General features: G+C 36.9%; 1 protein-coding gene across 5 annotated transcripts in view; it reads right to left on the reverse strand.

Moving 5' to 3' along the window:
* Positions 1–13,294, reverse strand: part of TDRD5 (tudor domain containing 5) — a 106,495-nt gene that overhangs the window by 34,492 nt on the left and 58,709 nt on the right. For all 5 annotated transcript variants that reach the window (XM_045452726.1, XM_045452725.1, XM_045452723.1 and 2 more), the window contains 2 exons: positions 8,412–8,620; positions 4,155–4,375 (listed from right to left, as the gene is read on the reverse strand). In XM_045452726.1, coding sequence (XP_045308682.1) covers positions 4,155–4,375; positions 8,412–8,620 — 430 coding nt within the window. The remainder of the gene's footprint in view (positions 1–4,154; positions 4,376–8,411; positions 8,621–13,294) is intronic.

Below are 13,294 nucleotides of genomic sequence, written 5' to 3' on the forward strand. Positions count from 1 at the left end.
GGGCAACACACTGTCTGGGACAGCAAGACAGAAAACACTTGTGTCCCTAACACCAGGGAGCTACCTTATCCACCTTTACTGCTTACATATGGACTACTATGGGAAGAAGAAATAAATTTTTATCTTTTTTAAGGTACTATGTCTTAGGCTAAGTTATGTCTCTGTAGCAGTGGCTAAACCTAATCCTAACTATTACTGTCCACTCAACATTGTCAATTCACTACTCCATGGTCACCTTAGATGCACCAGGTGTAAACTTCTAGCCCCGGCTCAAACCTACTCAATCTCTAAAGTCAACACAGGTTTCATATTCTCCTTTTCTCCTTCATCTTTCTCAAACCCATTCTTGTCACCAAGACCTGACAACTACTTCCCCAAATTTTTTCCAATTTCTTTCAACTCTCACTCTCTTACCAAGACTAGCATATTAATGGATGCTCTCCTGTTCACTCACCCATCTTCCACACTGCAACGAGAGTTATCTTGCTAAAATACAAACCTGCTGATTCCCCTACCTTCTTAAACCTTCAGAGGCTCCACACTGTCTACAGAATAAGTCAGAATTCCCGCCCATGGTGTTCATACTCCAGCTCTTCCCCAGTATTCCAGTTTCACGTTCAGTCACTGTCACCCAACCTCATGCAGTGGTGCTTCACTCCCCTATTTGTTGCTCCCAGAACACCACGCTACTCTGTTGTCAACAGTGGCCTTGGTGCCAGTGACTGGATCTACACATACCCACTCACACCTTTTTGACTGGCAAATTCTTACTTGTTTTTTAAGCCTAGCTCAAATATCTCCTTTTGTGAAGCTTTTTTCCACCTTCAACAGGCAGAATTACTGCCTCATGCAGTACCCCACTTATCCGCTCTCTGTATCCCCAGATAATCGTGGTGTTCACAAAGGCAAAGACCATGTCTGTCTTCTCCTCATACTGCTCATGCCCAAATCCCAAGCACACAGCAGATGTGGTATTAGTAACAATAGCAGCCAACAGGTGAGCTAGACTCCATTCTTTTTTTTTTTTTTTTTTTCAACGTTTATTTATTTTTGGGACAGAGAGAGACAGAGCATGAACGGGGGAGGGGCAGAGAGAGAGGGAGACACAGAATCGGAAACGGGCTCCAGGCTCTGAGCCATCAGCCCAGAGCCTGATGCGGGGCTCGAACCCACGGACCGCGAGATCGTGACCTGGCTGAAGTCGGACGCTTAACCGACTGCGCCACCCAGGCGCCCCAAGCTAGACTCCATTCTAAGTGCTTGAATCTTCCCAACTCTGTGAGGCAGGTATGAGTACTATCCCTACTTTGGAGATAAGGAGACTAGGCCCAGAGTTAAAAGTAACTTCAAGGCCATACAGCCAGTACGTGTGCTTTAAAACATGTACGAAATCTTACAGGCATACTGGAATGGAATATATAATATTTTTACTAAGTGTTTATTATGTGACTTACATTATACCAGGTGTTCTTGGGTGAGAGGAGTTGATAATGCAGTAAAATTAGATTAAAAGATGGAATGCTCTTGGATAAATAAATACATTATTCTTATATACGACATCAATGTAAAAATCAGACACTGTTGTTCATGAATAAATCTAAAGTGACTGCAAATGTACACATTTTACAGGGTGTTTTACTAAGAAAGGACATGATATTTCAGCAGATAAAAGAGATTAACTAGAGTAGTCGTTCTCCAAGTGCAGTTCACAAACCCCCAGGACCGTGATGCCCTTTTAACAAGTCCATAAGGTCAAGACTAATTTAATATTTTAGTGTTACTATGAAAATAGTTATTTGCCCTTTTCACTGCATTAACATTTGTAATGAAGGTGTAAAAGCAAGGTGCCTTAGCCAAATCAAGGCAGTGTCACCAAACTTTACTAGCAGTCACTTGTCACCGCCATGCACTCACAACAAAAGACAAAGAAGAAGAAAAAAAAGAGGCCAATGTCACGTAAGAATGTCCTTCATAAACCAATAAAACTTAAGCATATTAAATCTCAACCACTGAGTGACCATCTTTTCAATATTCTATGTGACAAAAAAGGAAGTAATAGACACATAAAACACTGCTCAAGTTGTCTTAAGAAAAGCAATTATGCATCTGAGAACTGAACTAGCTGTTTTTGTGGAACATTTTTACTTGGAAGAGGAACTAGACATTTTTTTCATGGAACATCATTTTTGCTTGAAATGACTACTATCAAACTATGTTTATTCAGACTTGAGTATCTGATGCACATTTTCTCAAAAATGAAGTGACCCTGTCACTTCAAGAAAAACACTGACAGTATTTGTCATCAATGTTAAAATTCAAGACTTTCGAGTGAAAATTTAGATTCTGGAAATGTTGCATCCACCACGAGTTTGACAGCTTCCTAATACGTAATACTTCTCTGATGAGATCAGTGGTGATATTAAAGAATGTGATTTTTTATACTATGTGATGAAATGTGTCAACATTTGGAAGACCTACATAACTCAGTGAACCAGTATTTTCCAATGCATGATGTTTTGAAATTATACATGAAGGTGCTTTCAGGGCTGGTTACACTGAGTGCCTTATGCTTGCTTTAATGTTCTGCTATTGCTGTCTTGAAATACTTAATAATTTTACAACTTGGAGACTTGCATTTTAATTTTGCACTGGAACCTGAAACAGCATAACCAAACCTGAATCTGTTCAAAGTACAAAGGAAGACCAATGAATTTTAACAGCAGCGTATGAAAAGTTCAAATTCCACATTGCAACCAATCTTTAAGAAACTACCACTTGTCAAGTTTTGGAATGTTCACAAATTTCCTTAAATATCAAAGATTATTCACAAATTTCTAAAAAGGCTACTAAAATACTCCTTTTCCCATGAGGACAAAGGGGAACCGTCTTGCAGTGTAGGTGGGAATGCAAACTGGTGCAGCCACTTTGGAAAACAGTATGGAGGTTCCTCAGAAAGTTAAAAATAGAACTACCTTATGATCCAGAACTTGCACTACTAGGTATTTACCCAAAGGATACAAAAATACAGATTCAAGGAAGTATATGCACTCTGACGTTTATAGCAGCATTATTAACAATAGCCAAACTATGGAGAGAGCCCAAATGTCCACTGACTGATGAATGGATAAAGAAGATGTGCTATATATATGCAATCATTCATCCATCAAAAAGAATGAAATCTTGCCATTTTCAATAATGTGGATGGAGCAAAAATGTATTACACTAAACAAAATAAGACAGTCACAGAAAGACAAACACCATATGATTTCACTCATATATGGAATTTAAGAAACAGATGATCACATGGGAAGGGAGAAAAACAGAGAAACCACAAGAGACTCTTGAATACAGAGAACAAACTGAGGGTTAATGGAGGGAAATGGGTGGGGGATGGGCTAGATGGGGGATGGGTATTAAGGAGGGCACTTGTGATGAGCACTGGGTGTTGTATGTAAGTGATGAATCAGTGAATTCTACTCCTGAAACCAATATTACACTGTATGTTTAACTAACTAAAATTAAAATAAAAATTTGAAAAGAGGGGTGCCTGGGTGGTTCAGTCGGTTGAGCATCCAACTTTTCATTTTGGCTTGGGTCATGATCCCAGGGTTATGGGATTAAATCCCACATCAGGCTCCATGACTGAGCATGGAGCCTGCTCAAGATTCTCTCTCTCCCCCTCTGCCCTTCACCCCCACTCACATGCTCTCTAAAATAAAAATAGGTTTTTTTGGCAAAAGCAAGAAAATACTCCTCTTCACAACTATGTATCTGTGTGACCAGATGTTTTCATACACTACAATCAAAACAACGAAGCTCAAGACATTAAAGATGAAAGCAGACATTAAAATCAAACTTTCCCCTATTAAGACAGATAATAAAGAGATCAGCAAAATGTAAAATAATGTCACTATTCTAATTTCCAGAAAGTAGTTACTGTTCATAGAAATATGTTATTTATATCCACACAAATGGACTTACTGTTTTTTTAAACAAAATTTTTTTACATGCTGCAGTTTTAATTTCTAAGATAAATATCAGTAAACAAAAGCTCTCAAGTCCTTAACTGCTAAAAGCTCTAAAACCAAAATGCTGACAAGTACTGATTTAGAATGAGATACATGAAAAATACACTGAAAACAACAGATTCCTACCGCATTTCAATCATCATGTCTTCAAGTAACTCTGATGAATCCCTGCTATAGATTCGGATGTAGAATTGACTAGGAGAGATGATATACTCCACAAAGACCCCCACAAGGGTACTGGTATCTAATGGTGGCAGTCTGCATAATTTCTTGTCCCGTACAGCATCTGGTGGGATATCATGGTTTGCAATTGCCAGGCTGAGCTGTGACTTATTAACTTCCAATTGCTACAAGTTAAAAAAAGAAATAAAAGAAATCTTTGGGTGAAATTTCAAACTCTATGATGACATTTCCCTAAGTATATTTCATGAGTCATCTGTATCAGAATCACCTGGGAAATTATAAAAACAAAGCTTCTTAGGCTTATTCCAGACTTACTAATTCAGAATACCTAGAAGTGGGACCCATAATTATGTATTAAAAAAATTCCCTAGAGGGGCGCCTGGGTGGCTCAGTCGGTTAAGCGGCCGACTTCGGCTCAGGTCATGATCTCGTGGTCCGTGAGTTCGAGCCCCGCGTCGGGCTCTGTGCTGACAGCTCAGAGCCTGGAGCCTGTTTCAGATTCTGTGTCTCCCTCTCTCTGACCCTCCCCTGTTCATGCTCTGTCTCTGTCTCAAAAATAAATAAACATTAAAAAAAAAATTAAAAAAAAAAAAAATTCCCTAGAGGGTACTGGGAGGCTCAGTAAGTTGAGTGTCTGACCCCAGATTTCGGCCCAGGTCATATCTCATGGTTCATGACATTGAGTCTCATGTTGAGCGTGGAGCCTGCCTGAGATTTCTCTCTCTCTCCCTCTGTCCCTCTCCCCAGCTAGTGCTATCTCAAAATTTAAAAAAACAAAATTCCCTATCATCAAAACAGTACGGTATTGGCACAAAAACAGACACTCAGATCAATGGAACAGAACAGGGAACCCAGAAATGGATCCACAAACATATGGCCAACTAATCTTTGACAAAGGAGAAAGAATATCCAATGGAATAAAGGCAGTCTCTTCAGCAAGTGGTGCTGGGAAAACTGGACAGCGATATGCAGAAGAATAAACCTGGACCACTTTCTTACACCATGCACGAAAATAAACTCAAAATGGATGAAAGACCAAAATGTAACAGGAAGCCATCAAAATCCTTGAGGAGAAAGCAGGCAAAAACCTCTTTGATCTTGGCCACAGCAACTTCTTACTCAACACGTCTCCAGAGGCAAGGGAAACAAAAGCAAAAATGAACAATTGGGACCTCATCAAAATAAAAAGCTTCTGCACAGCGAAGGAAACAATCAGCAAAACTAAAAGGCAACCTACAGAACAGGAGAAGATACTTGCAAACAACACATCAGATAAAGGGTTAGTATCCAAAATCTATAAAGAACTTATCAAACTCAACACCCAAGAAAACAAATAATCAAGTGAAGAAATGGGCAGAAGACATGAATAGACACTTCCCCAAAGAAGACATCCAGATGGCCAACTGACACATGAAAAAATGCTCCACATCACTCATCATCAGGGAAATACAAATCAAAACCACAATGAGACCTTACACCAGTCAGAATGGCTAACATTAACAACTCAGGCAACAACAGATGTTGGAGAGGATGTGGAGAAAGGATCTCTTTGCACTGCTGGTGTGAATACAAACTGGTGCAGCCACTCTGGAAAACAGTTTGGAGGTTCTTCAAAAAAAAAAACTAGAACTATCCTACGACCCAGCAATTGCCCTACTAGGTATTTATCCAAGGATACAGGTATGCTGTTTCAAAGGGACACATGCACCCCAATGTTTGTAGCAGCACTATCAACAATAGCCAAAGTATGGAAAGAGCCCAAATGTCCACCGATGAATGAATGGATAAAGAAGATGTGGTGTACACACACACACACACACACACACACACACACACACACACACACACACACACACGGAGTACTACTCGGCAACCAAAAAGAATTAAATCTTGCCATTTACAATATGTGGATGGAACTAGAGGTTATTATGCTAAGCAAAATTAGTCAGAGAAAGACAAATACCATATGACTTTACTCATATGAGGACTTTAAAACACAGAACAGATGAACACAAGGGAAGGGAAGCAAAAATAATATAAAAACATGGAGGGGACAAAACATAAGAGACTCTTAAATAAAGAGAACAGAGGGTTACTGGAGGGATTATGGGAGAGGGGATGGGCAAAATGGGTAAGGGGCATTAAAGAATCTACCCCTGAAATCATTGTTGCACTACATGCTAACTAACTTGGATGTAAATTTAAAAAATTAAATTAAAAAAAATTCCCTAGGTGATCCTTACCTACATTAATATATGAAAACTGCCTTATGAAATTAAGAGTCAAAAGTATGTTATACAACTGCCCCATTCAAAATTGAAAATATGGTACTTTAAATATTCAGGCTAAACGAAGACAGTCTTCCTACCCAACCCTACCAACAAAGGTAACTTTAAAGTATAAATTTCACACTAATCTTCCAATCAACAATAGTTTCTCAGGGCACCTGGGTGGCTCAGGAGGTTGAGTGTCCAAGTCTTCATTTTGGCTCAGGTCATGATCTCACAGCTGTGGGATGGAGGCCCACATTGGGCTCAGACCTGAGCGTGGAAGCTGCTTGGGACTCTCCCTCCCCTGCGCTCTCTGATCCTCCCCCATTCACATGCTCACCTGCACTTTCTCTCAAAAACTTAAAAATTATTTTTATATTTTTTAATTTAATTTTTTAAAATTTACATCCAAATCAGTTAGCATATAGTGCAACAATGATTTCAGGAGTAGATTCCTTAGTGCCCCTTACCAATTAGCCCATCCCCCCCGCAACCCCTCCAGTAACCCTCAGTTTGTTCTCCATATTTATGAGTCTCTTCTGTTTTGTCCCCCTCCCTGTTTTTATATTGTTTCCCTTCCCTTATGTTCATCTGTTTTGTCTCTTAAAGTCCTCATATGAGTGAAGTCATAAGATTTTTGTCTTTCTCTGACTAATTTCACTTGGCATAACATCCTCCAGTTCCATCCACATAGTTGCAAATGGCAAGATCTCATTGTTTTTGATTGCCGAGTAATACTCCATTGTGTGTGTGTGTGTGTGTCTATATATATATATATATATATATATATATATATAGACACACACACACACCATGTCTTCTTTATCCACTCATCCATCGATGGACACTTGGGCTCTTTCCATGCTTTGGCTATTGTAGATAGTGCTGTTGTAAACATTGGGGTGCATGTGTCCCTTCGAAACAGCATATCTGTATCCCTTGGATAAATACCTAGTAGGGCAATTGCTGGGTCATAGGGTAGTTCTATTTTTAGTTTTTTGAGGACCCTTCATACTGTTTTCCAAGGTGGCTGCACCAGCTTGCATTCCCCCCCCCAAAATTGTTTTAAATAGGGTTTCTCAAACATTTTCATTCTAAAATCTATTATTTTCCTTTAGACTTTTCTCTCACCCTCTGTAAAATATGTAGCAGTCTCTTGAAACAAAATGTTTTCCTTCCATGAAAGAAGCCAGTTACAGACGATAGAAGAAAAGAAGTGTAAGCAATTAATTCCTTAATAACAACAAAATAAATAACAGAAGATGAGAACACAAAAAAGGAAAATTGTGTGTGGAAATGTAATGAAAAATAAAAAATAAATACACCCTATAATTGAGTACACGAGCAGGGGCAATTTGCAGCAATTATTGAGACATATAGCTAAAACAAAGCTCCTCAAATCTTCCCTCTGAAGCCCTTAAGGGTTTTCCAGCCCACATTTTCAAAAACATGGACAGACCATTGGCTTTATCATCCTGAGAAAACTGGCAAATCTTCAAACCCATCTGAAAACTTTAAAATGAGAGTTGAAAGTTAGTTATACAAAAGATTGAAAACAAGAATAAATGCCGTATAAGGTGATTTCAGACCAAAACTCTGCTCTCTTCTAAAAAATCATGCATCTTGAAACAAGATTTTCCTGAATAGAATTTTGATGTAAGGAAATACTCATTTAGGGGTGCCTGTGTGGCTCAGTCACTTAAGTGTCTAACTTCAGCTCAGGTCATGATCTCATGGTTAGTGAGTTCGAGCCCATTAGGCTCTTTGCTGTCAGCACAGAGCCCACTTCAGATCCTCTGTCCTCTCTTTCTGCCCCTCCCCCACTTTCTCTCTTTCTCAAAAATAAATAAAACATTAAAAAAAGAAATATTCATTTAGTTACTTTCCATAATGCTGATCTCCAGTGTACAAAGTGTTTACACCTACTCACCAGCTGTAAAGGCTTTACCACCAGATTAGGCTTTTTGCAAATCTTCTTTTCTGGCTCTTTAGGGTTTTTAGGAAGACAATCCCAGGCAGTCTCCTTGATAGCAGCAGTAGACAGTGAATTTCTAGGGGGACTGGAGACACAAGCTTTGACTTCTATTTTCTTATCTGATTGAACTAAACATGAATTTTTGACTGATGAAATGGGTTCATCTGAAAAAATCAACAGAGTAGCCTGTGGATAGCCATTATAGTAATTTGTCTAACTGTTACAAAGCACATTCTATGGCCCAGGCACTGGGCAAATAATGACAAATGAGAGATATGAACCTAACTTTATAGACCTTTCAGTATGGAGAAACGAAATGAAGTTCTAGATGGGAACAAATCTTAAATTACTTACATTGGCAGGGAAAGGGCAAGTTTCTTGAACTTTGGTTAAAGGTTTTGTTTTTCAATATCCTGATTTCAATTTACTTCCTGCTCAACTTTCGCAGTGAATATGCATAGTTACTTAATGTATTAATGTGACTACTGAATATCCCATAATATAATGCCTTAATTTTTAGGGGATTACCAAATCAATCACATATTGTGTTCAAATTTACATGTGTATGATGATTTTAAGAGACTGACACCTTAAAACAGACCCAGATAGACCTAAAACCATAGTGGCTCCTACAGAAAAACTAGTAAGTGCACAAAGATGGAGGTACAAGAATGTTTATCACTGTATCTTTTATAATGGCAAAAAATAAATACACTCTATATGTCTGTCAACAGGAGACTAAATCAATTATAATACAGTCACATAAAAGAATTATATGTAGTTAAAAAGGATGAAATAAACTTACATATGCTGATATGGAAAAACATCCATAACATACGAAGTATAAAAAGAACATATATATACAGAACACTATCTTATGCAAGAAAATTCTACATGTAATAGATAACTATGGTATTATACAAGAGGTCCAGAAAAAAGACCTATTAAAATAATTACTAGTTACCAATCTACCTTACTGGAATTTTTGAATATTGCTTTTATAATTTTTTAAAAAATCTACGTATGCTTACATATTCATTGAAAAAAATCTCAAAGACTAATAAAAATTCTAACAGATTTTTTCAGGGAAGTAAAATGATGGGAAATATTCACTTTCAACTTATTAAAATAACACGAGTTATTTACACATTATTTATAACTCATGTTATTTTAATCAGAAAAATCAACAAAGTGGGTATGTATGTATCAAAGATACACTGATATTCTGGAAAAAAAGTTGTGATCCATCAAAACCACTTTTAGAAGCTTATAAAAATACAAGGACCCTGAACACTGCAGCATTTAGGGGCATCAACCCCCAATGCAGTCAAAAATCTGCATATAACTTTTGATTCCCCCAATATTTAACTACTAGAGCCTACTGCTGACCAGAAGCCTTACTGATAATATAAAGAGTTGATTAACATATATTTTATGTATGTATTATATACTATATTCTTTTTTCCCTCCATTACAGTTTATTTTTTTAATATGAAATTTATTTTCAAATTGGTTTCCATACAACACCCAGTGCTCATCCCAACAGGTGCCCTCCTCAATGCCCATTCTTAGAATAAAGTAAGCCAGAGAAAAGAAAATGTTAAGAAAATCATAAGGAAGAGAAATTACATTTACAATATTATACTGATTTTACCATAAAAAATCCACATATAAGTGGACCTATGCAACTCAAACCCATGTTATTTAAGAGTCAACTGTACCTTACACTACTATAATTTGGCAACATGTTACCACTGAGGGAACAAAATAAAGAATACATGGAACCTCCCTGTATTAGTTTTTAACGGTATATAAGCCTACAATACGCTCAATAAAAATTTCAAAAGAAAAACCCAAAAAACAAAAATCAAGTGCCTTAAATGCAGTGTGGTATCCTGAAGTGGATCCAGAAACAGAAAAAGAACAATTGTGAGAAAGCTGGTAAAACCTAAATAAAATCTGCAGTTTAGCTAATAATAATATATCAGAATTAATTTCTTAGTTTTGATAAATGTATCATAGTAATTAATGTAAGATGTTAATATTAGATAGATGAAAGGCACAAGAGAATCTATAATATCTTTGCAACTTTTCTGTAAACCTAAGATAATTTTTAGTTTTAGGTTTGAAAAAGTTTGTTTAAAAAACAAATACATGTGCTAGGTTCCAATGCACACCCATTTATCAAAAATGTCCTTGTATTTCTAAAAAGCTTTCTGATACACAGCCAGAGTTAACAACCGCTGATCTAGCACTTCCCCGTCGGATCACTGTTTCAGAAAACTGGTTTCTTCAAAGTTATAGAAAAATCTGGATAATGAAGAAAGTATATTTAAAAAAGTCAGATAGATGGTCTTTATTAATAATACCGATTACCCTTATTACAATAAGTATCACCAGAAAGGTCATCATATACAAAATGTTTTCAAGGCTAACGTGTAATCTGTCTGGTTCATATGCTTACAATAAAGAATATTACATAATCATGCTTTATTTTCCTTGTCCTTACAAAGACAATTAAAAATCAGGTTAGCATCTCCCAGCATACTCCAGGCCCATGCCCACTTCAGCTACAGACAACTCACCGGGGCACCCACTATGCAGAGCACTCTGGGAACTCCCAACCCACACTCATTTCAGCTCCAACTGTCCCTCCAGAATACCCCCTGTATGAAGAGCACCAGGATCCCCTGGTGTGTACCTGCTTCAGCTCCAGCCATACCACCAGGGTAGTCCCAGCACAAAGTGCCATGGGACAACCAGCCTGTACCTGCTAAAGATTAAGCCAGCCAGCCAAAGCTGCCACACACACACAGTCTACATAGAGGATGTTCCGCATAAGGCAATTCCTTCAAGTCTAGGAGAAGTAGTTGTTCCACCTAATTCATAGGAAAACAGAGCGTCAAATAAAATGAGACAGAATAACATACTTCAAATCAAAGAACAAGACAAAACCTCAAAAAAGAACTCAACAAAATGGAGATAAGCAAACTATCTTATAAATTCAAGATAATGATCATAAAGATGCTCACCTGACTTCAGAGAAGAGTGCATAAACTCAGTGAAACTTCAACAAACAGATAATATAAAAAAGAGCCAATCAGAGCTGAAGAATACAGTAAATGAAATGCAAAATACTCTAGAGGGAATCAACAGCATATCAGAGGATGCAGAAGAATGGATCAATGATATGGAAAACAGTAATAGAAAGCACCCACACTAAACAGAAAAATGTTTTTTCAAATGAGGATAAGTTTAAGAAAACTCAGATAAGTTTAAGAGATCTCTTGGACAATATCCAGCATTCTAACATTCGTATTATAAGGGTCCCAAAGAGAGAGAGAGAGACAGAGAGAGAGAGAGAGAGAGAGACAGAGAGAGACAGCACACACACAGGCGCACAGAAAAATAACTTGAAAAAATAATAGCTGAAAACTTCCTTGACCTGGAGAAGAAAACAGACATCCAAGTCCAGGAATCACAGAGAACCTCAAACAAGGACGCAAAGAGGTCCACATTAGTTAAAATGTCAAAAATTAAAGATAAAGAGAAAATCTAAAAAGTAGCAAAAGAAAAGCAACAAGTCATGTACAAGGGAAACCCCATAGGAGTATCAGCTCTGATGGGAATGGCATGGTATATTCAAACTGATGAAAGGAAAAAAAAAAAAAAACAGTAACAAAGAATATTCTGCCCAGCAAGGTTATCATTCAGAATTTAGTAAGAACTAGTTTCCCAGCAAACAAAAGTTCATCATCACCAAAACAGACTTACAAGCAATGTTAAAGAGACTTCTTTAAGTGGAAAGGAAAAGACCATAATTAGAAGAAAATTATAAAAAGAAAAAAGTTCACAAGTAAAAGCAAACAGAGAGTAGTAAATCAATCTCTTATAAAACTAGTATGAAGGTTAAAAGACAGAAGTAGTAAAATCGATGTTATCTAAAAAATTAGTTAAGGGCCTCATGAAATAAACAGATACAAAATATGATATACACAAAACAAAAATGTCTATTTTTAGAATGTGTTCAAACTTACCATCAACTAAAAATATAAAATAGACTGCTACATACACAGGATGTTATATATGAGCCTCATGGTAATCACTAAACAAAAACCTCTACCAGATACACAAAAAATAAGGAGAAAAGAATCCAAGCACACCACTGAAGGAGGTCATCACAAGGAGAGATAGAGAAGAAAAACAGAAAACTATAAAAACAACCAGAAAACAAAAACAAAATGGCAGTAAGTACATACTTAACCAATAATTACTTTAAATGTAAATGCACTAACTGCTCCAAGACAAGGGTGACTGAATGGATTAAAAAAAAAAAAAAAAAAAAAAAAAAGACATCTATAGCTGCCCATAAGAGACTCACTCCAAGCCTAAAGACATGCAGACTGAAAGTGAAGACCTGGAAAAACTTATACCATGCAAATGGAAGCAAAAAAAAAAAAAAAAAAAAAAAAAAAAAAATTTAAAGCCAGTGTAGCAATACATCAGATAAAATGGACTTTAAAATAAAGACTGTAATGAGACAAATAAGGGCAGTGTATAATGTTATAAAGATCAATCCAACAAGAAAACAGAGCCATTGTAAGTATCTACACACCCAACACAGGAGCACCTAAATAAGCAAATATGAAAAGACACAAAGGGAGAAACTGATATTAACACAGTAATAGTAGGGGACTTTATCAGCTCACTTACATTAACGATCAGATCATTCAAACACAAAATCAATAAGGAAGCAATGGCTTTGAACAACACATTAAACCAGATAGACTTAATATACACAGAACATTCCATCCAAAAACAGAATATACATTCTTTTC

Source organism: Leopardus geoffroyi, chromosome C3, assembly GCF_018350155.1.
Source record: "Leopardus geoffroyi isolate Oge1 chromosome C3, O.geoffroyi_Oge1_pat1.0, whole genome shotgun sequence".
Taxonomy (NCBI): domain Eukaryota; kingdom Metazoa; phylum Chordata; class Mammalia; order Carnivora; family Felidae; genus Leopardus; species Leopardus geoffroyi.